The sequence below is a fragment of the Taudactylus pleione genome, unplaced genomic scaffold (assembly GCF_031769625.1).
Source record: "Taudactylus pleione unplaced genomic scaffold, aTauple2 ptg000256l, whole genome shotgun sequence".
In the NCBI taxonomy this organism is placed as follows: Eukaryota; Metazoa; Chordata; class Amphibia; order Anura; family Myobatrachidae; genus Taudactylus; species Taudactylus pleione.
Genome location: NW_028284658.1, coordinates 22,748,900 through 22,775,460, shown reverse-complemented (window position 1 = coordinate 22,775,460; position 26,561 = coordinate 22,748,900). Strand labels below are relative to the sequence as shown.

The 26,561-nt window shown below is 43.2% G+C and overlaps 1 protein-coding gene across 1 annotated transcript in view; it reads right to left on the bottom strand.

Annotated features, from left to right (window-relative positions):
- Positions 1-1,328: 1,328 nt before the first annotated feature.
- Positions 1,329-26,561, bottom strand: part of RND2 (Rho family GTPase 2) — a 100,064-nt gene continuing 74,831 nt past the window's right edge. The window contains exons 4-5 of the mRNA XM_088480739.1: positions 5,056-5,190; positions 1,329-2,055 (exon numbers count right to left, since the gene is read on the bottom strand). Coding sequence (XP_088336865.1) covers positions 1,807-2,055; positions 5,056-5,190 — 384 coding nt within the window. The 3' untranslated portion in view covers positions 1,329-1,806. The remainder of the gene's footprint in view (positions 2,056-5,055; positions 5,191-26,561) is intronic.

The following is a 26,561-nucleotide window of genomic DNA, read 5'->3' as shown; positions in this document are numbered from 1 at the left end:
GCAAACCCTCAGCCTGCCCAGGCCTTGGCCCCTAATTGCCCAAATCATGAACAGTCAGACTGTCGAACTCCTCATGAGTAATGGTTCAACCAACAAAGTGGCTTTGTAAGATACGCTTACACTATAAAAGCTATTGTCATGTAGTTAAGTTTATGCAAATAATATGGAGGCAAAAGGACATTATGCACACATAAGGAAATTCTATAGAAAAATGCTTCCTGAAAAAAATTGTGTCATGTGTTTTCCTTCTCAGTCAAGTAGAATGTTTATTTAATATATTAGTTTATTTTATCATCATAGGGAAGATATGCTTTGAATGTGGGATTTGTACTGCCAAGAACAGATGTCTGCACATCTTTCATTATGTACCGTGTATTCTTTCTGCTGGAAGACGTCACTGTTCCTCTGTTTCACCTTCTGACCCCCATAAACAAGTCACATTAAAGTTCTTCCTATCATAGCTAAACTCTCCCTTTTAGGATATTACATTGTGTGCCATCTAAATCTCATTAGTGTGGCGTCCTTGAAAAGGCCACTGCAATTTAGAAATAAAAAGAGGAGGCTGATTTAAGATCTTCCAAGTAGGATGAGGGAAAATGTAATCCTGTGGAGCTCAGGCCTGCGACAAGTGACCCCCATAATAGAGACCGTACATCACGTACTGGCCTGCTAACACGGAAATGAAAAAGAAGCTTTTGTTATCTCTGGCTAATAGCGATTCCTATATTACTGCCATCATCGTGACAGTTTCAAGCACTAAATTCCAAATGTTCTTATAAAATTATGTAAATATATAAAGTTACACAATGCTTATACTCCTACATTTAATAAACCTGTATTTCATATTACTTATCCCAACGCAAAGGATTTATATCAGTTTATTATGTCCGAAATCCTCCCACATTTGCAATTATCTCTAGTATGCCCGAGTGCTGCATCCAACTAGCAAATATTGTTTATGTGAACTGCATATACATGCTATGTGTGATATGTCCTGCAGTGCAGAGGTACTGTAGGTTACTGTGTAATTACAAATCTCAGTCAAAGAGTGGCTGGGCATGCTGGGAATTGTGGTTCAACAACAGCTGTATAGCAGCAGATTTCTTTAGACTGCTGTTGAACAACGATCAAAAATGACAAAAATGTAATTATGTTTCTTATAAGTATTTTATTGTTTTATTATTTAGATGTGGCATTACCCTCTCTATAAAGCATATAGTATTAATAGCAGTGAGTGCGTACAAGGTTAGGGACCTGTAGATCACCCTTATTTGACTATCTTGTCAACAAGTAAAATTTTAACACCACAAAAATAGCAGCAACAGCAGAACAATAAACTGAATTTAATTATATTTTTGGATTACAACAATGCTTCAATTATCAAACCAACACAACCTTCCAAACCTCTCCATTACACAATGTGCATCATCTGTGTGTGTATATATACATATAAACATACATACATATATACACACATTACATAGGCTTTACACAGACGCCTCCTCTTAGCTCTGTACAATGGGCGTGAGCTGTGTGCGCATATAAATACACTTATGGGGACAGAATCAGCAGGACAAAAGCAAACTCTTAATGCGCTGGGTTTTTTTGTGTTTAGAACGCCATTGACTTGCATTTCCCATTTAGTTTTTTATTTCTATGGCGATCCAGAAACAGTTCAGCGTCTTAACTATGCTTACACAACACTGGCCAAAGCAAAACCTGCCATTTCTGTGTATTGGATGCCCATATATTGGTGCAAAGAGGAACCTCTACACACATTTTGTTTTTTTACAGCCAGGCAGACTTTCACATGATAGAACAGCTCTTGGCACGGTCTTTGCGTATCTCTGTCTCGCTCAAGAGTTCAGTCCGTCCAGGCAGCTGCGAAACGCGTTTCAGTCCCCTCTTGGAGTTGCTGCGCTTGAGATTCTTGTGAATACGGTTAACAGAGGCCAAGGTAGTTACATGAAAGACGTCTCTGACACTGGTTTCTGACACTTTGGATGAGCATTCAACGTAGGCCACTGCTCCTATCTGACGAGCCTGTGTGCTGCCCTAGAGCAAGAGAATGAAAAATTTAATTCACAACATGTAGTTTTGCAGAAAAAGTTGATAGTCACACGCTCATAGTAATCTTACAATATTGTGTGTTAGACAAAGCAGGTAAAAGGAAAAACAAACTTTTTTTCTAATTGCGCTGCTGCACACTATTCTGCATCAGCTCCAGAGGACAACTTCCAGTGACTTAGACACAAAGGGGGGATCCGGAATTACCGTGTGGAACACAACGCTCATCTTTGTCATTTACCTGGTACGGGGCCAATTGTTTCTTTTGCTCTATTTGATCTTATTTGCATTTAGTTGTACCTGTTGCTCCTTGTGATCTAATTATATTTCACCTATTATTGCTCTCGGGGCGTGGGGCAGCAGAAGCGGGCTGTGATGGGAGAGTGGTGATGCAATCGTGCCATCGTGGCACCGCCCTGATATACAATGCTGTGATTACCATCATTGTGAAGCGGGGGACGGGGCCACAATGACTCGATTCAACTTGAATCACGTCATCAACCGCCTGTACTGCCCACTTTACCTGGGTGACCGCGGCGCAAATAACGAGCGGCTCCAGGAGCCATGCGCACTCTTCCAGGAGGCAGGAGTGTCACCCAGTTTTCGGGAGTCTCCTGGCTGTTTCGGGAGAGCAGGCATGTGTGACACAATATTGTTCCCTTTTTCATTTTCCCTATATGCTTAGAAACAGTCTACAACACTGCAAAAGATCAACCAAGGAAAGTATCTTTCAAAAGTTATTTACAGCACAGCACTCTGTACTTATTGAGTAGGAAGTGAAGACAAAGATGGTAGAATGTCCTAGGTGCTAATATTTGTCTACTGCTCAACAAGTCTTTTCTGGTGCATTTTGAATGGTGGCTGTAGATCTTTTGGTATTTGCAAGAAAAAATAAGTATAGTATTTGTCTGCATTAATTTCAGGCATAAAAAGGATTCTGGGTTATGGTGCTAAGGGGTAGATTTATGAAGAAGTGAAAAGACTGGAGAAGTGTGCCAGTGGAGAGTTACCAATGGCAACCAATCAACTCGTACCTATTTTATAGAATGCACTTGATATAAACAACCTCAAAGATGATTGGTTGCCATGGGCAACTTCTCTACTGATCCACTTCTCCCATCTACCTTATAACATGCCAAGGACATATCCATTAGAATTAGATTAGACAATTGACCCACAGAAGAGATGTTCTACACTAAAATCTATAAGAGAAAGCGGAATTATAGTGTCCCAGAAAACAAAATGTTTAGAGACTGGTATTTCTCTCTCATATTGTGATATGTGAATGGCAGCGAGCGGTACAGCTGCTCATCACAGCCGTACACACTATGTGCAGCTTCTGAAGTTGATCATTTGTGTGACAAATTCCCTTTGAATTAATTTGTGTAATCTGCATACATAAATAACATTTTCTCTAAGTCATTTATGTTTAGTCTGCAGAGAATAAGCTAAAAAAAAAAAAAAAAAGAGATACAGTTTTAAATCCATGGTTTAGGTATGGGAATGTAAACTCTTCTAAGCAGAGCTTGAGAGGATGTGGATTATGACATGGTAGGAATGAAGTGTGGGAACTGTATAAACAGAGGCCAAGTGTTTCCATTTTAGGAACACACGAAGCTTCTCATCATAAAAGAAACAAGCCACTTCTTTTCTTGTATAAACAGTGGACATATTGGTATTTGGCAAAGAGCCAACATCATATAGAACTAGAAGCATTACAATGAAAAAAAACGGTTTGTGGGACATGTTTTGTATGGCTCTAGCTGCTAAACCGATCAGGTTGCTCCTTTGTCCGAGAGAGGCTTTGCACAATGGTTGTTTTATAATCCGGAGGAAACTATGCAGTGACGTTTCCACTCTTGGCGCAATGTAAATGGGCACCCGAGTCAAGATGGTCCACAACTTTTGGACCCAACTTGCATCAATGGGTTAACTTTGGACTCAATTAAGGACCCAATATGCCCCCATGACAAAGGCACATCGCTGCCCCCTTTTTTTTTTTTATACTGACATGATAGTGGAGTTGGAACCAGTGCCATGTTAGCTTTTGTGCCCTTTCTGGTAGCTGGCACATCCCAAGGAAGTCACACTATTGAATGCTCTGACTGGCTCAGCTGCCTGTTTGTCAACCTAGGGCAGAATGCCTAGGCAGCCAGAAAGGGTACACAGCCATTATGCTGGTGTGGGGCTGATCTGTTCCGGCATCCTGATGACCTAGCTGGCTCCCTAACTCCTCTACCAATTCCTTCTCTACCTGCTTCACACCAATGCATGCACAAACAATCCACCCTTAAGCACACATAGGGCAGGTGTTGGCTTCCCATGTTGCGCACAGACAGAGCATGAGGCTACCTCCCATAGCATTTAAGCTCTGCAGAGCAGATTAATGTGGTAAGGGTATTAATGTACGGTAATCTGGTGGCTAATGTAATGTAGTAGCTGATGGTGGCTATTAGTTTAATATAGGGTCCTGCTTAGGAACCAAGGACCATATATTTTGTTGGTACGTATAATTTTAAGTAAAGTTATAAAATTTTAACAAAGATTAGCTTGTTACAACAGAAGAGAACATAAATAGACCATAATATAAGATCACAAACTACAGCTCTTTGTATATACAAGGTTTGCCACTTCAGTCAGAAAATTCACTTAACGCAACAACCAGGAAAGTAAAGTAAAAAAAATAATAATCAAAAACAAAAAAAGAGGCTAAAAAGCAAAAAATATAGTTTTACTTAAAATGATCAGCAAAAGTTATTAAAGACTACTGAAGGAACTGTTTCATTTTGCAACCCATATTTTACTGTATCTACCCGAGAAGGAAGTTAAGTGGACTGCATGCAATATTAAGATGCAAATGATAACTAATTCATCAAACAATTATTTTATGTAGGAATATTAATTAAACTATTTATACAATGGTGCAATATATTCGATAAATAAAATAACGTATCTAAAAAAAAAATCACATGCATACAAGACTCTTACCTGTTCATGTGTAACTGGGATAAGTCTCAGTTTGGACAGTTCCCGGAGTGTGTTCATATCAGTTCTCATATCAAGTTTACAGCCCACCAGAATGATCTTGGCACTTGGGCAGAACTCTTGAGTCTCACCTTGCCACTGTGGAAACAAGATAATTAGCTCACAAAACCTTTACAGACTGCTGGGTCATGATTCATAAGATGCACTAGTAGGCTTTTTTTGCTAAGTAAACCAGAGCCAAAACTAAACGTTACAGTTTTAAAGGATATGGATAAAAATAATAAAATTAATAAGAATAATAAAAATAAAATTGTGTGTACAATTTCACCTCACATGTTCAGAAAAATGGTTTGTTTGGTTGCTTTCTCACAGCTTGAGAATACAGCCAATGACAGAGCAGGCTACAGATTCAGACATTTTCTCACTGTAACAATACGTATATGTAAATAAGTTAATAATAAAACCTACATAGGTATATTAAATATTGAAAAACAAATTTTAAGAGATACATGAAATTAAGAGCAATGCAAAGACACTTACCTAGGATATGTGACAAAAATGTAATAATAAAAATAATAGGTATTACCAGAATAGTCATGTACTAAATAGAACATTAAAAACACATTAAGGAAACTTCACAAGTAGATTCTGGTACACTAATTGGTTCCTCCAAGAAAGAAATGTCCGAGACAAATTGGGTTGCAATCAATAGATCTGCACTGAAAAGGTCGACAAGGTCTAGATAGAAATCAAAATGGTAGACGGTCAATAGGTAGACAGGACAAATGTTCAACAGGTTCAAAAAGGTCGACATTGATGAAGCTAAAAGGTACAAAAGGTTGACAGGCTCAAAAGGTCGACATTGAAATGGTCAACACGTTTTGTTTTTATAGGCTTAGGCATTTACCGTAGAGTTACGCTCTAGGAGTGATGGTTAGGCACTTACCCCGCCGGTTAGGGTTAGGCACTAGGAGGGACGGTTAGGGCTAGGCACCAAGTGGAGGGTTAGGGTGAAAATTAAGAGTTAGAAGAAAAAAAAAAGTGTCAACCATATTGTGTCGACCTTTTGTACCTGAATCTTCATCCATGTGAACCATTTGTGTGTCAACCTTTTGTCCCTATCTACCTATGACTGTCTACCATTTGGGGTCTATCTAGACATTGTCTCTCTTTTTTCTATAGATCTTTTATACCAAACCCAGACAAATTGTAGTTTCACAGAAGCTTAGTCAATATGACCATATGAATGATTAACAGGAGAAGTGGATCAGGTAGATGTTCTATTCCAATGTGCATATATTAGTATAGAAGATTTATGAATTGCTGGTCTCCATATACTCCTAGTAAAGATGAGCAAATTAAATCTAAACTGGGGTGGATAGAACAAGTGGAATCCACTGACAGGGCTGAATGTCTGGTGTGTCCTTAATATATGTTAAATTTCTCTGCCTTTTGGATAAGATCAAGTGTAGATGCCAATAATCACTGTGGGGCTTAAAGGAGCCCCCAGTAGGCGATGGGCCATCACTTGATCCTCTGGCCAAGAGGCGAGCTGCTGGAAACCCGAAGTGCTATGTGCCCCTGGAGCTGAGCTCAGGGGTGCCTGAAAAAGCATTGTTGAAGAACAGGGCACCTTTGCACTAGTATGTCACTTTGCACTGAGCACCTTCTTTTCAGGCAGCACTATTTTTCCTTTGCCTAGCCTTCTGGCAAGGGCAAGGATCGTTGTTTATATTCCCAGCTGAAAGGCTGGGGTCTATTTATTTATTGCACCTTTTTTTGTGCTTTTTCACCAACATTTTTATGTTTTTCGTGTGTGTCTCTCACATTTGTGGAGGTTTGGGTGAGACCCTTATGGGCAGCCCTCTCACCAAGTTACCTGAGGGCTCTCTCCTTCTGGGGAGAGTCAAAGAATCTGTTTCCCAGGGAAAAGTCTCGGCCAACCCTGGGGAGAAAGGGGTGACACGAGTAATATATTGCTATGGTTGCTCAATAAAGTTTTATAAATATTAAACATTGTATTGCAACTTAAGACTCTATTCCTGTGTATAGTAGCGCTCCTACCAACTGATTACTTCCTCCCACTCCCAAGATTTTGCTCATGCTACTCTCTAGCAATGGAACTCTGGGCCTGATTCAGACCCATACGCGAGCGCTATGAGCTCACAAGCGGGTCGATGGTGGCCCAGTGCGCATGCACATGACAGAGCCGGCTTGTGCGCATGCGCGAGACCCGGATATTATTATTATTATTAGCATTTATTTATATGGCGCCACAAGTGTTCCGCAGCGCCTTACAAAGTACAAAAACAAATTGAATACAAGTGACTTGCAGAACAATACAATACAGGACATGGATAATATATATTGCTACATTAGTGACCATATCACCCAGATAAGCAACAGAGCATAAGCAACCAAGTGTTAGGTGCCCTAGTGGTGAGTAAGAAGTAAATTACACTATAGTAAGGAGAAGCACAAGAGGGTAGATGGCCCTGCTCGTGAGAGCTTACATTCTAAAAAGGTGGGGGAAGACAAACTGGGTTGACACAGATGGGGTAGATGGGGACGAATGAGCATGTAGCAAGGAGTTAGAATGATAGCTGGAAGGCTTTGATGAAGTAGTGGGTCTTGAGAGCCCGTTTGAAGGATTGCAAACAGGTGGAGAGTCTGATGCGGAGTGGGAGAGAGTTCCAGAGGTGGGGAGCAGTGCGGGCAAAATCTTGGAGGTGGGAGTGGGAGGAAGTAATCAGCTGGCATGAAAGGCGGCGTGCATTAGTTGAGCGAAGAGGGCGGAGAGGAGCGTGAAGGGAGATGAGATCAGAGATGTATATGGGAGAAGATTGGGTGAGGGCTTTGTGAGCGAGCGTGAGAACCTTAAATTGGACTCTGAAAGGATAGCGACGGTCAAACAGTCGCTCTGGGTCTCGTACCAAAGGGGGCGTGCTGTCGATGTTGAGTGACAGCACGCCCCCTTCGGTGGGCGGGACAGGGGCGTGGCTGCCCAGACGGAGGCATTGCCATGGGAATGCCTACCGTCTGGGGCTGGCCCCACTGACATCACAAGTGATGTCAGTGGGAGTGCTTTCGGCTCTGTTAGAGCCGAAAGCACTCTAGGGCTTGCGGCAACGAGACCCTACCACAAAGGTCTCGTCGCAAGCCCGATGGTCGCAATGGTCTTGACCATCACGACCATCTTCCTGGCCGCTCGCTATAGCTGTGGGTGGTCACCCACAGGTATGCGAGTGGCCAGGAGGCCGTTCTAAAAAAACAGAAGGCCGGCCCTGATTCAGAGCGAGCGCTCTGTCAGAGCTTCTGAATCAGGCGCTCTATCCCTAACAGACTTTCCACCTCTCTACAAAACTTCAAACTGGCTCTCAATACCCACTTCTTTATCAAAGCCTTCCAGCTCTCATCCTAACCCACTGCTCCATCCTCTTTCTCCCTGTCTCGCACTCACCTTTAGATTTCGAAGCTCTCACAAGCAGAGCCCTCTTAGCTCCTCCTTCCCTCACTTGAACCATCATCATTTCCCCAGTGCCAATAACTGTAACAAACCTTAGGGCCCGCCAGTTGCGCTTCTTATTTAAGTCCTATGACTGGTAATGCAGCATTGTTTATAAGGTTTCTATACTCTATAAAGGTGCTGCAGTTCTCTTGTGGCACCATATAAATAAAGGATGATAATAATAATAATAATAATAATAATAATAATCCCTATGGTGAACCCACTACATAAACCTAGCAGGGGAAGCACATTATGACATAAATGACACTCGTATATAAGAGTACAGCTACCCTCTGCTGTGTTCAGCCCTGTGACCACTGTATAGTACAAATCCTATTCTCTGGAAGCTATAATGTATGCAGGGGCAAACACAGGATTTTAAGTGGGTGTTTCCGAATAAGTGCTATCTAAGTGTGTGTGGAAATACTTATCATCCAGATGCGGCACTCAGGGTACTTGTAATGAACTTTAATACATCAGAATAGAACATTATGTATTAAATAGGACGGTCTCTGAAGGACTAATTACATCTGAGCTTATGACAGCTTTGATACCTGCATACCCCATTGTACCAATATTGAATACTACCCCGAAAGTGCATAAAACACTTATTAACCCGCCTGGGCGACCAATCATCGCAGCTACTAAATCTTTGCACCAACCATTAGCAGTCTATTTAGACTCATTATGCCAGCCATGTATACAGCAACATCAATATCACCTGCTTGATATCACAATATTGTTACAACAACTCAAGGATCTTCCCACATTTATGGAGGACATATTACTTTGTAGAGTGGACGTTGCAAGCCTTTACACGGTCATTCCACACTAAATGGGCTTACAAGCAGTGAGAAGTTTGCTAACAGACCATTCTAGCTATAGTGGACGCGATGTGGACTTGATTGTTTAACTTTTCTCCCTCATACTTAATAATAATTTCTTCATTTTTGATGGTAAATTTTTTTGCAATGTATTGGCTGTGTGATGGGGTCCAATGTGGCCCCATCATACGCCAACGCTTACATGTTTGAGGTAGAGAGGGATATATTTTTTTCTGATATGTCTATTAGTAATAGCATTGTATACTATAGGCGTTATATTGACGATCTGCTTATCTTTTGGCTTGGGAGTGAGAAAGCATACAAACTTCTGATTGATAGACAGAATGCCACTAATCACCTTGTTAGACTTACCTATTACATCAGTGCCACACCTGTAAACTTTTTAGACTTCAAATCACATTAAACAATGGTCGAATTAATACATCGCTTTATAACAAAGCTACAAACCACAATAACTTATTGCATATGAAGAGCTTCCATCCTTATCCACTGAAGAGAGGATTGCCTTTCTCGCAGTTATTGTGTATAAAGCGTATAACATCTGATCCTGTTTTGACAGAATCTCAGATGGATACGATGATACATACATTTCTTGAAAGGGGCTATGATTTGAAGCTCCTTAATGAAGCAAGTCTAAAGTGCTCATCTTAGACAGAGATGCCCTCTTATCTAGGCAAAATAAAATTACCAAATCTAAATCTTTCCCATGGGTACCTCAGTTTAATACTGCTAGTTCACTAATTAATCATACGTCCAAGCAGCTATGGCCTATGATTCAATCGGATCCTGAAGTAAAATTACGTTAAATTGATGGCTAGTTACAAAAGAGGCCTTAATCTTAGAGATTTCATTAAATCTAATATTACTAGGCCAAAAACCTCAAGCATCAGCCACTTCCTTATAGGTTGCATTAAAAATGTACCTGCACGACATGCAGGTACCCAATCCCAGGTGATACATTTTTCCATCCACACTCAGGGAAGAGGTATACTAATAATTACAAACTTACCTGTAACACTAGGTATATGGTCTACTAAATTACAGTTTATGTCCATGCGGCCTTTCCTACATAGGGAAAACAAAGCGTTCCTTTAAGGAATGCATGGCCGCACGTAGGTCAGCCATACGTGTAGTGTTACTAAGTGGTAATAGCAACCAGCCTGTGGCATGACATTTCTGCCAAGCCCCACATCCCCTATCAACCTTACATTACCATATTATAGATCATGTCCCCCAGCCCATCGGGGGGGGGGGGAGGGGAGATCATGCTCTTAAATAGCTCTAATTAGAGAGCCGATAGATCTTCAGGTTGGGAACCCTTGTTCCTAAGGGACTCAATGATCATTTGGGATTGCATAATTTTTTTATGATAGGTGGATTCCAATATTTCATTTTAACTTCTTTCTTTTTTTTTTCTTTATATACGTAGCATAGACCTTTGACCTAGGTCTATGATGTAGTCTTAAAATTAAGGCCATTATGCGATTCATATATCAGCCAGCATATGATATATTTATATCCATATAGGTGATTTAGATATAGTTAACTGTATAATTTCCAGAGTGAAATTCAGGTTATATAGTATCTAGGCAAATGTCACTATATTATACAGTGCATCATTTATATATATTGTGGATATAAGAGGGATTACATCTGCTTTATCTATGATGTACTAGTATAATTATTTTATAGAGACCCTTCTGTATGTATGGTGACATTACAGCAAGTTATCTGCTCATTCTTAATTTGTAGCTCTCTCATAGCGCTTCTATGCATGTATGTGTTTTGTTTTTTAGTAACTATGGTGATGGGCAATGAATTGTGGGAGTGATGATGTCACTAATAGCGCACTACCGGTCCGGGTGAGCAGTCCTGCTTCCGGTTGAAGCGTTCACATGGAGCACGGGCAGTGTTATTTAAGGTAAGATTGTATATTTGTATTTTAGCCTGATGACAGTGCCGTTGTCTCAAGCAAAGCAGAGAGTATTGCTTGAGAGCCAAGTGTCCAATACAGAGACAAGTGGTCATGTGGCCAGTATTGCACTGTACCCTTATAGCCAAGTGTACTTACCATAGCCATTCCAGGACAGGCTGATAATTCTAATATAGAGGTCTTTATCCGACTGCCTGCCTTGAGTCTTTAGTTGTTGCCTACCCTGCCTTTGCATTAGCCAGATGTCTGGACATTAAGCTCATGTCATAATATAAGTGTGGCGGAATTAGAAGCCCCAGCATGTCCTGCCAGCCAAAAGTGCTTCAGTTTACATAATTCTGTTGTAGTTGTAAGAAACAGATTTTGCAGCTTCGAGTCTCCTAGTAACCCTGTTCTAATCACACTGAGCTGCCAGTCTGCTTATGCAGAATTATACTGAACATCACACATAATTGATGAACTGCAAATGAAGAGTGTTGCTAGTCCAGAAGAAGGTCACAGAAACGCGACATACAGCAAGAGGAGCCTTATACAGGCAAATCTCTTCCTCTCAGTATTAGTGTAGTAGGTTCCTGTGCTCCCTGGGCAGAAGCTTAATAAATGATAAGCACAGCTCCTGAACCCCTCAAGTTCAATTTCTTGTTTAATGGAATACATTTATTTCCCATGCTGAATGCTAAGAAGCCAAAGTTTTCTTATTAGTTGTATTCTATTGGCTGTGAACAGACCTCAGCTTCACATAACAATCGAGGCAATGGATTCAGCAGAAACCTCCCAGTAAGGGCAAGAAGTAGTATGCAGTGACAAGGGGAAGATACATCCATCATAGGCAAACGCAGGGGGGTTTCCGGTTGCCTGGAAACCCCCCTTCCAAGCCAACACCATGATGACTACAATAGAAATAGCATATAATACTAAAGTTGCATTTTTTTAAGATTCCCTCAGTGTCACAAATTAAATAATTAGCACCACCTGTTGATCTGTTAAAATGTCTGAGCCAGTAATAAATACACCTGTGCACCAACTAGGAGATCTGGAAAACATGCACTGCTAGGGGTGCACTGATATAGACCATCGATAGGGTTAATTAGTAATACTGTATAATAATTAACTAGCCAGTACATAAAGAGACCAATCTGTACATATATGTCCAGGGCAGTGCTAGGTTCTTTTGCTGCTCCCCCAGATTCCCGAACTTGCTGAAATTATCTGGAATGGAGCTCACATCTGAAATAAAAACATTCAACTCAGGCAGGATGGCCCTACATACGCATATAATGGAATAATGTGATTGTTGGTCCTGTATATCTCAGAATTATTACATACATTATACTTCGTATGATGTATATTATAGCTGGTTAATTGCTGATTATGCCCTCTTCGTGGACTGGCCACACTTGCTTTAAATTCAAGCATTTGGAAACCCCCCTCTAGAAATCCTGCATTTGCCACTGTCCATGGTCTGGGTCACATAGACTGCTGAAACAAGGTTTGTCTTGTAGTGAAAAAAAAAAAATGAACTCCTGGCAACAGCCCAGAATACTTGTATAAAGACAAAAGTGCACATATTAATTAGTCAGCTATTTTCATCTATATTTCCAATCATTAGCCGTATTAAACCACATAGGACTGTCTAGGCCAAGAGCAAACATAGTGATTGGATGTTGTCAGATAGCTTATTTACACATCAGGATTTACCAACATGAAAGTCCACTGAAATTGTGTTTTCTTTTTATGTGATTCATAGATTCCTATGACACCAATTGCTGGTAGGACAAATGGAAATGTTTGTCTTTCCAAACAAGGAAGAACATTGGTAAATCGGAATAAAATTGTAAAATACTGGTGCTTATATTGTACATTTTTACAGTAAAGACAAAAACAATTAACTTAAGTTAATGTGCATGAATTGCACAGAATATGGCAGAAGGTGTAATTTATTAGGTCTGCATTGGAAAACATAAGCAAGGTTACATTATCTAGAACTTGTAAAAGTAAAACTCCAAGGCTCCTTATGTAGTCAGAGGTTGGTTAAGAGTTTGGGTGTAGTCAGGACCAACAACAAACTTGGGGCTTGGCACACATTTTTGGGGCCCCCGTCTCTCACCGGTAGGCACAGGCAGTTCGGCCATTGGCTCATCCTCCCCTGTGTCTCTCAGCCTTATCCTCCCATGTCTCTCCAGCCTCAACCTCGCCAGTGTCACGACAGCACCATCCCTGCCGTATCTCTCCAGCACCAGCCCTATGTCTCCACCCTCATCCCGCCATGTGTCTTTCAGCTTCGTCCTGCCATGTGTCTCTTCACATCATTCACTGGGTTGAGTATGGGATGCCGTCGCTCGGGATCCTGGCGGTCAAAATCACAATGCCGCATTCCCGACATGGTTAGGATACCGAAACCTATCGGTATCCTAACCCTCCCCCTCTACTTGCCCTAACCCTCCCTCCCCGGTGTCTAAACCTAATTTCCCCGCACCCTAAATCTAACCCCGCTACTTACTTTTGGGATGACGACTGTCAGGATGCAAGGAGTTGGGATTCTGGCGCAGGCGTTCTGACAGGCGTCGGAATTCCAGTGCCAGCATCCCCTGTGCTGGGATACTGAACATATCCCCATTCACCCACCTGTAAGAGAAAGTTCCGGCTGGCACTTTACTGCATCTCAGCAGACTACACACATCAGCTGACTGGGTCAGAGAGAGGAGATCACCAATCAGCTGTTAGAGTTAAATGAGTGTAATTCATATAGGTGCTCATGTCTCAATGTTCATCTATATGTCCTATGGTAAGCGATTCCTTCGGTGTATTCATCAAAGTTCAATAACTGGCACCCAGCCACAAATCACTCCAGTTTGTTTATGCAAATATATGTTCCAACAACACTTCCACTATTTCTCCTTCTTAGGGAGAATTTCTCCCATCATGCAAAAAATAGAAAGGGAATATCATAGTGTAAAATTGTTTTTAGACACAAACAATGGATAGCTGACTAAATTGTGTACATATAGTGCATGTAAAGTTGGACTACTACCAGATGGATTTGAGACAAAATGCCTCACAACAGCAGTGGTTTAAAGGTGGTTTTGCCCGGGCATTCACCATCTAGACTCTCAGCATCTGTCCTGGTCCTTGGTAGGGTAACATTTACATATATATTCATGTACGTTATAAGTAACTCCCTGGTGGGATGGGAGAGCAGATGTGGGAAAAGCTGTGGATAATGTGGGTGAAGCTACAGTGGGAGTGGGGCATCAACCAGTTTATAAAAAAAAAAAAAAAAAAAGAACAGGGCAGAGAAGGCTGGACTGTAATGAGGAGGCACAGGGATGGCAAGGCTTGAAAAAGGGGGATGCAGGGCAGGGAGGGCTAGACTAAGAGGAAGTGTAGGACAGGGAGGGCTTGACCTATTGGGGGTACAATAATGGCTAGACAAGGTGGGAAGGTGTCACAGGGCAGGGAAGGCTGGACCATAATTGGGGGGACACATGGCAAGGAAGGCTGGACCTGGGCTGGGGGCATAGAGCTGGGAAGGCTGGACACAGTGCAGGGTCATAACCCACGTACCTGGTGCAGGAGCAGAGCTAGATGTTTATTATATAATATATATATATATATATACTGCCCATCCCTATAACAAAGTACAATATATAGAGCTACATTTATCTTTCCACCAGGTTACATGCAAATAGCGCCCCTGCCCTCTCCAGTCCTTGGAGGCTTGCTCTCTGCTTTGTATTGGTGGTCCCTTGTCACAGAGTGCAGCCTGTCTCCGGGCGGTACTCCAAACTGCACTAACCTGATTACAGCTATCCTCTGCTGAGGCTGCGGTTCGCGCTCAGAAAAAGCAGTGATCTGAGCACCACTGCTACTGAAAACAGCTCCAGCGGCATTACGACTAAGGCGTCGGCCATGAGACAATCACAGCTCGCGGACCAGCAGCCAATCAGGAATGGCTGCAGTTCTGAGAGCCCCGATTGGCTGGCATATTCATAATGTAATGCCACAGGCCAGCACTGTATCTCCATGTCATGTATGTAGTGTCGGTGCGCCAGCTGTCAAAAGCTGGCGGCCCAGGCACAAATCCGTACCGCTTCCACCCAGGGCACCCCTCTCTGCCCGGGCCTCCAGTCCAAACAGCCCCCCCCCCCCCTCCCCTCCGATGGGATCTGCAGATTTATCTGCTAGCTGTGTACCTAGCATTACACTGTCTGTGAGCCCGCAGATATTTGTTCTCAGCCCAGATGGCTGGGAGCAACGATCTACAGGTTCAGGGCCAAATTGTGCCACAAGGGGGGCGAGTTGTGGTGCAGTTTGTAGCGTTTCCACACTGTTACAATGGCAACTTGTCAACCTCTTGGCTAATATAACGGACCCTGATAGTAATATTCTGATTGTGAAAAGAGATCTGTTTCAACACAGAGCAGACTTCCTGTCAGTAAGCAACATAAATGTAAAGGGAATGTCAACAACTTAAAATTTTGTTAATGTTTGGAAACATTTACATATATTATTCATGTATGCTATAAGTAACTCCTTATGTATTTTCCTATGTATGATTGGTTAGTGGTCATTTAAATAAGACTCCCTGTAGAGTGCAGCAAACAGATCACTGACCACATAAAGTAATGAGAACTCTCCTGACTTATCATATACATCAGTATGACATCTGTATCTGCCAGCTCCTCCATGCCTGCTCAGTTTCCCTCTGCAGCCGTTGATTACAGCAACATCAGATAGTGTTTTCTTATCTCGACCAACGTGATAGGGAGAACAAAAGAACAACAATGTGCATCAATTCATCTTGATTTCCTGCAGAGAATAGAACCTCCTCCCTTTGATGGAACATGTCTTGTTTAAATTATAAGTATAACTTACAACAGCGATGAAAGAAATCTGCTTTACTTGATGGGCCTCCCTTTCACACTCAGACATTCACTGCATAATGATATTTAAGACAGATACACAATACCAGCCCCTCGCTGCTCCGCTTAATGAAACCCAGAAGTGTTGATTGCTCAGCATCGTTATGCTGGAACTATAATATTGTGGATGTAAAAACATCCTTCCCTTAGGCTCACAATGGCATTAGCAGCTGTAAAAGCTAGTTTCCTTTTTAATACTGTTAAAATAATTCATTGTTGGGTTTGTCTTCCATATCAACTAGAGTAATCCCATTGCTAGTTCAGAAATCAGAAATCACATTTATGCGCTATAGTGCATATTTTATGTGCTATAGACAAAGGACCCAAGCTTGCAGCTCCTCCTGCCTACAGATAGGGACAGACATCTGAATCCGATGGTTAGTAACAGGGATGGACAGACACGATTACCACTAGGAAGCTGAACATTTCTCGTGTTCCTTCCTCTCGCCTTACTTCAGTTCGAGCCGGAGTTAAGGCAGGTGGGTAGGATTTTAAACTCTATGCTGTGCAGAGTGCCCTACACGCCAGCTCACCATGATCGGGCCGCACGATATGTTGTTCACCAGCCACATCCAAATACATGGGGTTGTTCATCACATTGGCAGATTGAGCAGCATGTTGACAGGTATATCGATGCGATGATCGACCCTGCCGGATCGGGTGACATATGGTCTGATGTGTACCCACCTTAACACCTTGTAGTACAGGGACTGCAGATTGTCCCTGCATTGTGTAAAAGTAAAGTGATCGCAAATGTGAGCAGTTTACTTCAGTGTTCGGCACCCACCCAGACTACTGCTCGCATTTGCAGTTATCAGACTGAGCATATATTATGTAAATGTTGTGCAGTATAGCCCATAGGCTACAATAGCTAACGCTATGTAAAGATGGTGTTAGCTACCGGGACTAAGCTTCAGAAGCAAATTTGGCATTGGGGCGGCTTTAGGGATTGAAAACTACCGCAGCAGAGATCTTTGATATCTGCTGCGATCCCCCATGCATACATCTGGCTGGTACTTAGGATTTGTGATAATTTTTTACAAGATATCCTGTAAAAAATTATAATTTTTTCTAAAAATGCCCCTTAGTACCTAATGGCTTGTTCCCTGTAGGTTTGGTGTACAGACAGGTCATATTACATGGAGGATTATGGAGGGATTAACATACTTGCCTACTCTCCCAGAATGGCCAGGTGGCACTCCTGGCCACACGGAAAAAAGGTCAAGTCTCCCACAGCCCCCTCTAGTCACCCACACCTTCCTCCAGCTGCTCACAATCCCCCAAAGCCATCCACTTACAGTGCACAAGTGAGTGGTCCGGGGACCGATGACGCGATTCGCGCTGAATCGCGTCAGCGTAGCTCCACCCTCTGCTATACAATGTCTGTGATCTAACCACTTTATAGCATGGGGTGTAGCCATGACACAGCCTCCTATGCGGCTGCCACGACCCCTTTAGGGAGCAGAGAAATCGTCAAGTATGGGCATTAAACATGCATGTGGGGAGGTGTGAGAGGCATATAGGGAGCTCTAAAGCATATATTATGATGGGACCCAGAAATGGTCAGATAGAAAGAACCCCAATTTTTTAAAGTAAATACTTTGGCTACTATTTTCTAAGATGACATTTTTCGCGGTGAAAACGGCCCTCCTGCTTTGCCTGCTAGCGCTGCAAAGCAGGAGCTGGCTACCACACATATTACTAATAATAGACCAGCCGAGGAGGGTGAACTTTAAGTCACCTGAGACGCTGTACTTACTATCGCCAGGTCTCCAGGAGGCGTTATCAGCGCTGGAGAAGACACCTGACAGTAAGTGCCCTCTCCTCTTAGTAATACTTGGGACACTTAGCGCTGCCATAGGTGTTTATGGCAGCGCTAAGTGTCCCAGGTGCAGTGCGATATTGTAGCCTGCACTTAGCGCTGGCAGAGAAAATCCCTTTAGTACATACTAAGAAGCAGTATGTACAGGGATTTTCTCTACCTTTAGCATTTCTAACCCCTTTTTTCCCCTTAGTAAATAGATCCCGATGTTTTGCTTAGTGGGATCATTCAACACAAACAAAATAAATTTTTAGGAAAACTGGAAGTGCAAACAAAGTTATGAGCGGTCATAGAATTTGACTGCACAGGGGACCAATCAATTATAGCAATCTGTAATCAAATAGAGGCCATTTAAATACCTATTTAGGTGCAGTCCACCCAATAACAGTCAGTAATTTATCTGGTTGCTATACTTTACAGTAATTATGCATATACATTATTAAATACCCCCTATTGTCTCATTAGGTTCTTCTGAATGACCACATTTTGCCACAACAAACACACCATTTTCTTATATTTATCATTATTGTCTGGACGACAATAGTATGTTGGGGGTTTCACAATAACGAAGCCGCTCAATTGATGATTAATATATGTTAAAAAGTTGTCAAAAAATGATACAAACAAAATTGTATAGCAGCTTGGTTACCATAAGAGGAACAACTTTACCGCAAAAACGCCTTGTGTGCACGAAGCAAAATGCTGTACGCGTTTTTGCTAGTGGACCACCATTATCCGTATGCTTGGTTTGATATCAGTCACCATTATCAGTGCATACTTGCACAAGCAACATCTCTGGTGCAAAAGATAGGTCTGAAAATAGGCGTATTTGTGTGTCCATACCTCCCAACTGTACAGATTCCAGCGGGATAGTCCCGTTTTTCAGGCACTGTCCCGTTGTCCCACATGCAGGCTATAGTGTCCCGCGGGCGGGAGGTTGGGGACACACAGGCACCGCCACAGCTCTGCAGAAGGCAGCAGTGTCGCGAAGCTGAGTGGGCGCTGCAAACATGCGCGCGGCTTCCATTTCGTGCAGGGAGAGGGCTGGGGACAGCCCAGCAGCTGACGGAGTGCTGGGCTTGGCCCCAGCGTAATGTAAAATTGGTCCGTGACTTGCGGACACGCCCCCAAAAAAAGCATCACCCAGAGGGCGTGGACTAGCAGGCCAAGCCCCCTTTTCGCACAGGTATCCCACTGCAGGAGCCAAAATGTTAGGAGGTATGTGTGTCCGTGCCACTCTGCATAGCCTGCAGTTCCGTTAACATGGCCACATTGAACAAGGCTTATGTGAGAATACCCATTTACAGTTTAATTACACCAGAAGCAAGTGAAATGAGTTATGCTGGGTATACACTGGCAGATATATTGGTGATCAATTGATCGGCCAATATATTGTGCGTGCGTCGGCCATTGTGTGCCAGCGATATGTCTGATCGACGTTGTTCACAGATATATCGCATCATTGACCGTCCATATACCGCCTTCAGAGGCAGCGGGGAGATCGGAAGGATGCGACCCCCGGCCAGCGGGACCCGCGGCCAGATGGCAGATGATGGGTTGTTCAGTGTGTATGAACAACCATCATCTGCAAAATATATCTGCATATATATCTGTTAGGTGTGTACCCAGCTTAAGACTGTGCATCCCTTATTTATGTATACTTTGTTCTGGAGCATGTGCATTGAGAAAACAATCAATATCCGCTCTGCAAACTCGCCGCGTAGGGTTAACTCTGAACCAGACCCCTACCCTGTTAGTTGTACAGTAGAACCTAACTGACACAACTGGTTCAATGGCTCATTCTTAAAGTAATAATGTAGTTAAAAAAAAAAACTCCTCACAAACACACGTTTATTCACAATATTTATTCCTGTATACTACACGTCTGTTATGGCATGACTTGCCATATTGCACTCTCTGTTTGTTGTAATCCTCTAAAGCTCTGCATTCACAGTTGGCTGTATATATAAATTATACAAACATACAAACACCCACGCAGACAAACTGCCTTCACACTCCTAATCGGGCTGGCTAGTCTATCGACCACACACTGATAGCAAATCCTAACTCGAGTGTATTTTCCCAAATTGAAGCACTGTAGTAAGATATATGTGCAAAAACATCTCTAGAGTGTCTTATACAGCTCTGCCTTGTTGTGAACAATGTCCATTCACACAGCAAGCCTGTTATTAGAGCTACTGTGGAATTACAAAAGGGGCTGGGACTCAGAAGGCGGAAACCAGCTGCCGTTTTCCACATCTTCCAGCAGTCACTAGCTGGCTGCGTCTTTCATTTCCATGCTGGAGAGCAAAAGGCACAAGAAATCACAGCCTGCTGTATGTTTAATAACTATCTGCAAATTGCCATTTGCAGAATGACATTTGTCACTACACAGTGGTCATTTTTAGCATGCTCTCGCAAGACAGGGGACAGTTAAGACAGCTCAGTCGTTCTCTCAAGAGACATCAATTAGACGGTCTGTAATATTCTCATCATTCTTCTGCAATGTTGGTCTGCTGCCCTACACAGTGAAAACTGACATATTGTGATATCAACCATTATAAATGAGAATACTACCTTATAATTACTTACCTCATTAATATTACAGAGAACAAATATTCACGAGAACTCAGTTCACTGGGATCCACTGACCTCACCTCAATTTGTTGTTAATGAATTCATAGGCAAGAATGCGAATTTATATTGGCTCATCCGAAAAAAAACTACCTCCACTATAATATACAGATGTGGTCACATACATCGTTACTCCCTTACGCATTAAACAGTCCTTCTAGTCGCGCCATGCCGTGGCGTGACTCTGTAGCGCTGAGCGTCTTTTCATGCAATGTTTTACCTTCTTATTTGCAAAGCAATGTGAATAGGAGGCACACGCAGCTTCTGCTGATTAAAATGATATGCAGCATGCCTATGTTCTGTGTGCGACTGTGGGTGTATCTGCATGAAAAATGCTGCGTTACAGTGTCACAGCCGCTGACACTGTAATGTAGCATTTTGCATGCAGATCTAAACGCAGACGCACACAGAATATAGACAAGTCACATAATTTTAGTCAGCAGTAGCTGCATCTGCATGTGCGTCCTATTTTCATTCAAGATATAGTCGCACGACAAGACGCTCAGCGCTTCCCAGTCGCACAGCACTCATTATTTTTAACGCGACTTGTAGCACATGGAGATAAGATGTATGTGGACACATCTGTAAAGGGACCTATCCACTAGGTGACCTGAAATACTGAACGTCTAGCATTCAGAACGTCAGGACGCCGAGGTGCGGTGCCGGCACTGAACGGCATTCAGTGCAGGAGTCCGACCTCCTATCTCTGAATATGCCGAACCTGACGAGTGTCGTCAGGTTGACGGGCATGCTCAGTAGATAGTCGGGGTCGGCAAGGGCCCAGCGTGCACGCGCAATAAAACTCTGAACCTGCTTTGCTTATAGCTGTACACTATTATGAAGTGCACCTGCAGGGGGCAGGCTGTGCACAGAACATAAGCATGGTCTCACTGTAGTAGCAGCAGGCACCTGAATTATGCAGTACCTGTGGTGCAATAGTTGTTCCCAGTGAACCAATTTTGCAAACTACTGTATGTTACCAATGAATCTTTGTTTTAAAAAGATATCCAATATCCTATTAATATTTCAATAAAAAGATAATATTTCACTTGTCTTACTGTAATGTCTGAATGACAGCAGCTGGATGTGAACCGGTCACATTATATGATGTATAAAGATGGAACTGTACCTGGGCGCAACAAATAAGGCAGCAAGCTATACTTAGACAAGTCACCAAAATCCTGTCAATGCATAAAACAGCAACAAGATACATAAAGTATATATAATTCTTGTGCCAAACTTGTTCCAATGCAAAAAGTCTGTATATAAACGTCCTTATGACCGAGTAATGCTTCCACTCCATGTTGCAGGGTTATCCTCAGTAGGCAATATGCAAATGGAAACAAAATATAATATATATGTCAGTGCTAATCAAAATTAACTGATGGGCACCACCGCATGTAATCTTAGAAACCAAACAAATCCAAAACTCCCTGGAAAATATGAAAGATGCTACACAGTGTCTTCCTAGTCAGAACCACAGGGACCCAGGAACAGTTTGTTTTGTAAATAACACAGAAGCACCTCAGTGATCAAACGAATGGTGGAATGCTCACATGAATACTTACATTCAACAGCTTAGTGACTTCATATCAAGGTATCTTTGTATCACACCCTTGAGAATATAGCATGCAACAACATTCATGAAATAGATGCTCACGTTGCAGCTTACATGGGATGGTCTCATACAGGCATAATAATAATGGCTCATTAATCAGTGCTAAATGTGTGGGTGCCCTAGGCTGACACCCCTCCTCTCCTCACTTGGAAGTGGTGCCCACTCCTAATACTTGAGGTGGCATCCTCTGTTTTTCAGACAAGCACGTGTGTATCACGATACTCATTTGGGCCCCTAGAGATGACAGACACAAGATAGACAGACAGACATACATACATACACAATACTTGGAATATTTGTATGTCTACACCACCCACCTCACATAACAAAAAGGGAACAGCATTATGAGCCTTTAATGAACAGCAGAAACATCACAGAAGGTGTTGTTGCTGGTTGCTAGGCATGCAAATTAGAGAAAACATAGCACAAATTGGCTCCTGGTGACTATAGCAGCACTTGTTAGGTAGCGGGCCTTGTCCCCTAAGGGGTGAACCAGCCCTGACAATGAGTAGCAGCTAATAAGAAGCTGACTGCGTCTCCTTCATGTGTGTGCGCTGTGGAGGATTTAAAAAAAAAAAAACGCGATGAGTGGCATTATGTCACTCAGTGTTTCAGGCATCCCACAACTAGGTGACCATCTAGGTATGGCCGATGCTAGGTTTTGCTGCGCCCAGTGCCGTCCTGTGTTGCTGCCCCTTGCCTCATCCGCTCCCTCCCGAGCGTATATACTGAATTTAGGAGTGCTTTTCCTGCGCCCACTGGATAAAATGGCGCTCCTGCTTGCCCATACCTGCAGCCGCCACTGCATCTAGGTTTTCCTAATGGTAGTGCCTGCACTTTCCCTAGCTAACCTTCATTTTAAGGGCCCCATTTATCAACAAATGTTAGTACCTGCTGCATATTTTGTTTAGTATTGCAGTCAGGGGTGTATCTAGGGATCCGAGCGCCCCTGGCAAGGTAATTGACTGGCGCCCCCCTCCCCCCCATGACGTGCCCCCCAGTAGCGGCCCCCACAATACAGTGCCGCCAGTAGTGTCCACCACCCCCCCATAACGTGCCCCCAGTAGCAGCCAGCCCCTATACAGTGCCCCCTGGTAGCCACAATCCCCCCTGTGCTGTGCAAACTTACCTGATCCCCCGCTCTTGCCGACGATCGCCGCTGTCCACTCCTCCGGGCCTGCTCTCGCTCTGCACTATGGGATGGGAGAGACGTCATGACGTCTCTCCCATCACCTGCTGCAGGGGAGGAGCCAGAAGGCAGAGCTCATGAGTGAGCTCCAGCTGGCTCCCTCCGTGGATGCAGCAGCCAATGAGAGTCTGTCTGACTCTCATTGGCTGGCTACTATAACAAACAGACAGCCACCGGCTGTGTGTTTGTTACTGTGTAGAGCAGACCTGCGGTCTACCCTACACTTGTGGGGCCTTGAGGACTAGCGGGGCTAGTTCAAGCCCCTGGGGTATTCCATCCATTGGCTGCTGGTGGCACTGCCGGACGGCGCCCCCCCTTTGGCCAGCGCCGCTGGCGAGTGCCATCCTGGCCAATGGGTAGATACGCCACTGATTGCAGTGATATTAACAAAATGTGCCACTGGTATTCAACATTACTTACCATGCCAGCGAGATCCAGCAACATCCCCCTTGTCGGCATCCTCCACTCAGTTGCTGGCAGCCTAAAGCTGCCAGTGTCTAGTTTCTGTATCATGCGCGATGGCCAGTTGGCACTGGTGCATGACAGTTTCACCCAGCGGGGACAGTCAGTGCCTGTAAGGCTTCGCTGAAGCCGGAAAGACTGCACTGGGTTCCCATTGCAGGCAATGGGGATTGTATTGCTCACACAATCTATAGAGGCCAGTGACGCCACATTAAATTCCAACATGGTTATATCCAGTACTTGCTGTCAGAAGGCCGCAGGGTGAGGCAACAGAGGATTTTTCTACACAAGTCGAGAGTAATGGTAAAAGCAGAATTCTTAACACCAGTTGTGCAAGTCCAGTAGAAGTGTGAGCTGCATATAAAGTAATGTGTTCAAAAGCAACTGTGATTTAATCACTAGATCTAACCTACTGATGTGTCCTCCCTGTTTTTTGCTGCAGTCATGCCAAATGGTAAGCGTTCAGCAACCCGGCGGTCTGGATGGCGACGCTCCTATTACCGGCGACAAAATACCGATGCCGGTCAGAAGCCCGATGCCGGCATCCCAACTAACTATCGTGGTGTTGGGTTTAGGGTAAGGTGGTAGGGTAGGGGTTAGGCACTAAGGGGGGAGGGTGAAGGTTAGGCACCGGGGAGGGCGAGGTTAGGGTTGGGCACCAAAGAGGGGGGGCTAGGGTAGGGAGAGGGGGAGGGTTAGTATACTGACCAACAGGTGTCGGTATGTTAACCCTTTCGGGATGCCAGCATTGGGATTCTAACAGCTGGGAATCCGAGCGCCGACATCTCATACCGATTCCGCGCCAAACAGCCCCTCCCGACACGCCTGGTCCAGTGTGACTCTGCTAGCATCAGACGTCTTTTTTCCCGAAAATGTATATAGATCGCAATGCGATGCTACGAGGAGGCACAAGGAGACTGTGCTGATTAATTTGATATGTGACAATGGTATATCTGTGAACCCCTGAGTCTCAATCAGCATACGAAGTGGTACGATGTAACAGCCACACCTTTTTTCCACACCAAGTTCCATTTACAGACTCCGATGCACACAGATATACAAGTGTCATATCAAATTAATCATCACAGTGTCCTGGTACAGCCTAGTTGCATCGCATTGCGACTTAGATGCATTTTTGGCAAAAAAAAAAAAGGACGCTCGATGTTCGTAGAGTTACACGGGACCTGGCAGCTCACTCACGTCAGGCTCATCATGCTGCATGGCGTATTGAGGCTTGATAAGCAAGAACACATCTGTAATTTATGCATTGCATAATCGCTTCACATACTGATTACTGATTTAAAAAACATTAATGAAGGTCTGGACATATGCTATGGACTGTGAATGATCCCCCTACTCCCTGGATACAGTCTAAGTATCTACAGCTTACATTAGATGGTATTAGATGATACAATGGTTATTTAACAAACAGGCAGAAACAAATATTTGCATAATTTATTAAATCTCAACATAAAAAAAATGTTGGTGGATTTATCATTTACAGTATAGTTTATTTTCTGGTTATCGGGAGCATTACTTTTGTTTCATGCTTTACAGGCTTTACAAATCAACTTAAGGTGCAACCAGTGTCAATATGGAAGTGTTAAAAAATGGTTTAGAACTAGAAAAAGGGTTTTAGGGAAACGGAAGCAATTGAACTCCCTACATAAAACTAATGAGCCATTAGTAGATCCGCTGATACAGTATAACAAGGCTTATGTAGCTGGCTATTAGGAGGGATTCTAAGCCTCTACATACTGCACTCCACTGTCCCCCTGCGCCCTGCAGTGCCCGATCTGAGTACAGACATCTGTCTGAAACACAGGGGGATTGTGGGAGCTTTGTATGGCTCCATTGTGTAAACTGCCCAGGACACTCTGGTTCTCTGGACAAATTCCAGGCACTTCCTATCAGCTGCACAGGATAAACATGGAGTTATGTGGGTCAGCAGGAGCCACAAACTAAGTCACAGGATGCTGACCAGTCTAGAAAAAGCACCCCGGTCATTCAACCCTGTGGTTGGCACCGGAGTGATGATTTGATTGAATGCAATATAAAATACATTTAAGGCCTTCTGCTCACTTTCAGAAATGACTGACATGGTTAAAGAGTTGTTAACAAGTAAAACAAATAAATAAATGTTTTAAAGCGGAGGTAAGCAAAATGCTATACCAATTCTATGCTATTCTGTAAATACAACACTGATGAATCAGTTTGTAATATACTATTGCAAATGTTCTGCACTAATTCCAAAAAACAACTTTTTGTATGTAGCCATAGTTTTAGTAACTTATCAGCATCAGACAGACGTCAAATGTTCTGCTACTGTAAGGTTCAAAATACAAACCAGGAAATGAGTTATGTATTGGACCCTATTGCATACACAATGTGCCAATACAACAGGTTCTGTGTCATAATATGTACTTCGAGTCTGATTCATTAAAGATTGCTATTGCGATCACAGCTCCGTAATCACACGCAGGTCTGCCGCGTAAATATGCTAATGATAGCTATCACAATGCCATCACATTGCCAGCATAGAGACGCCCACTGTCTCCCACTACCGCTATCTCACA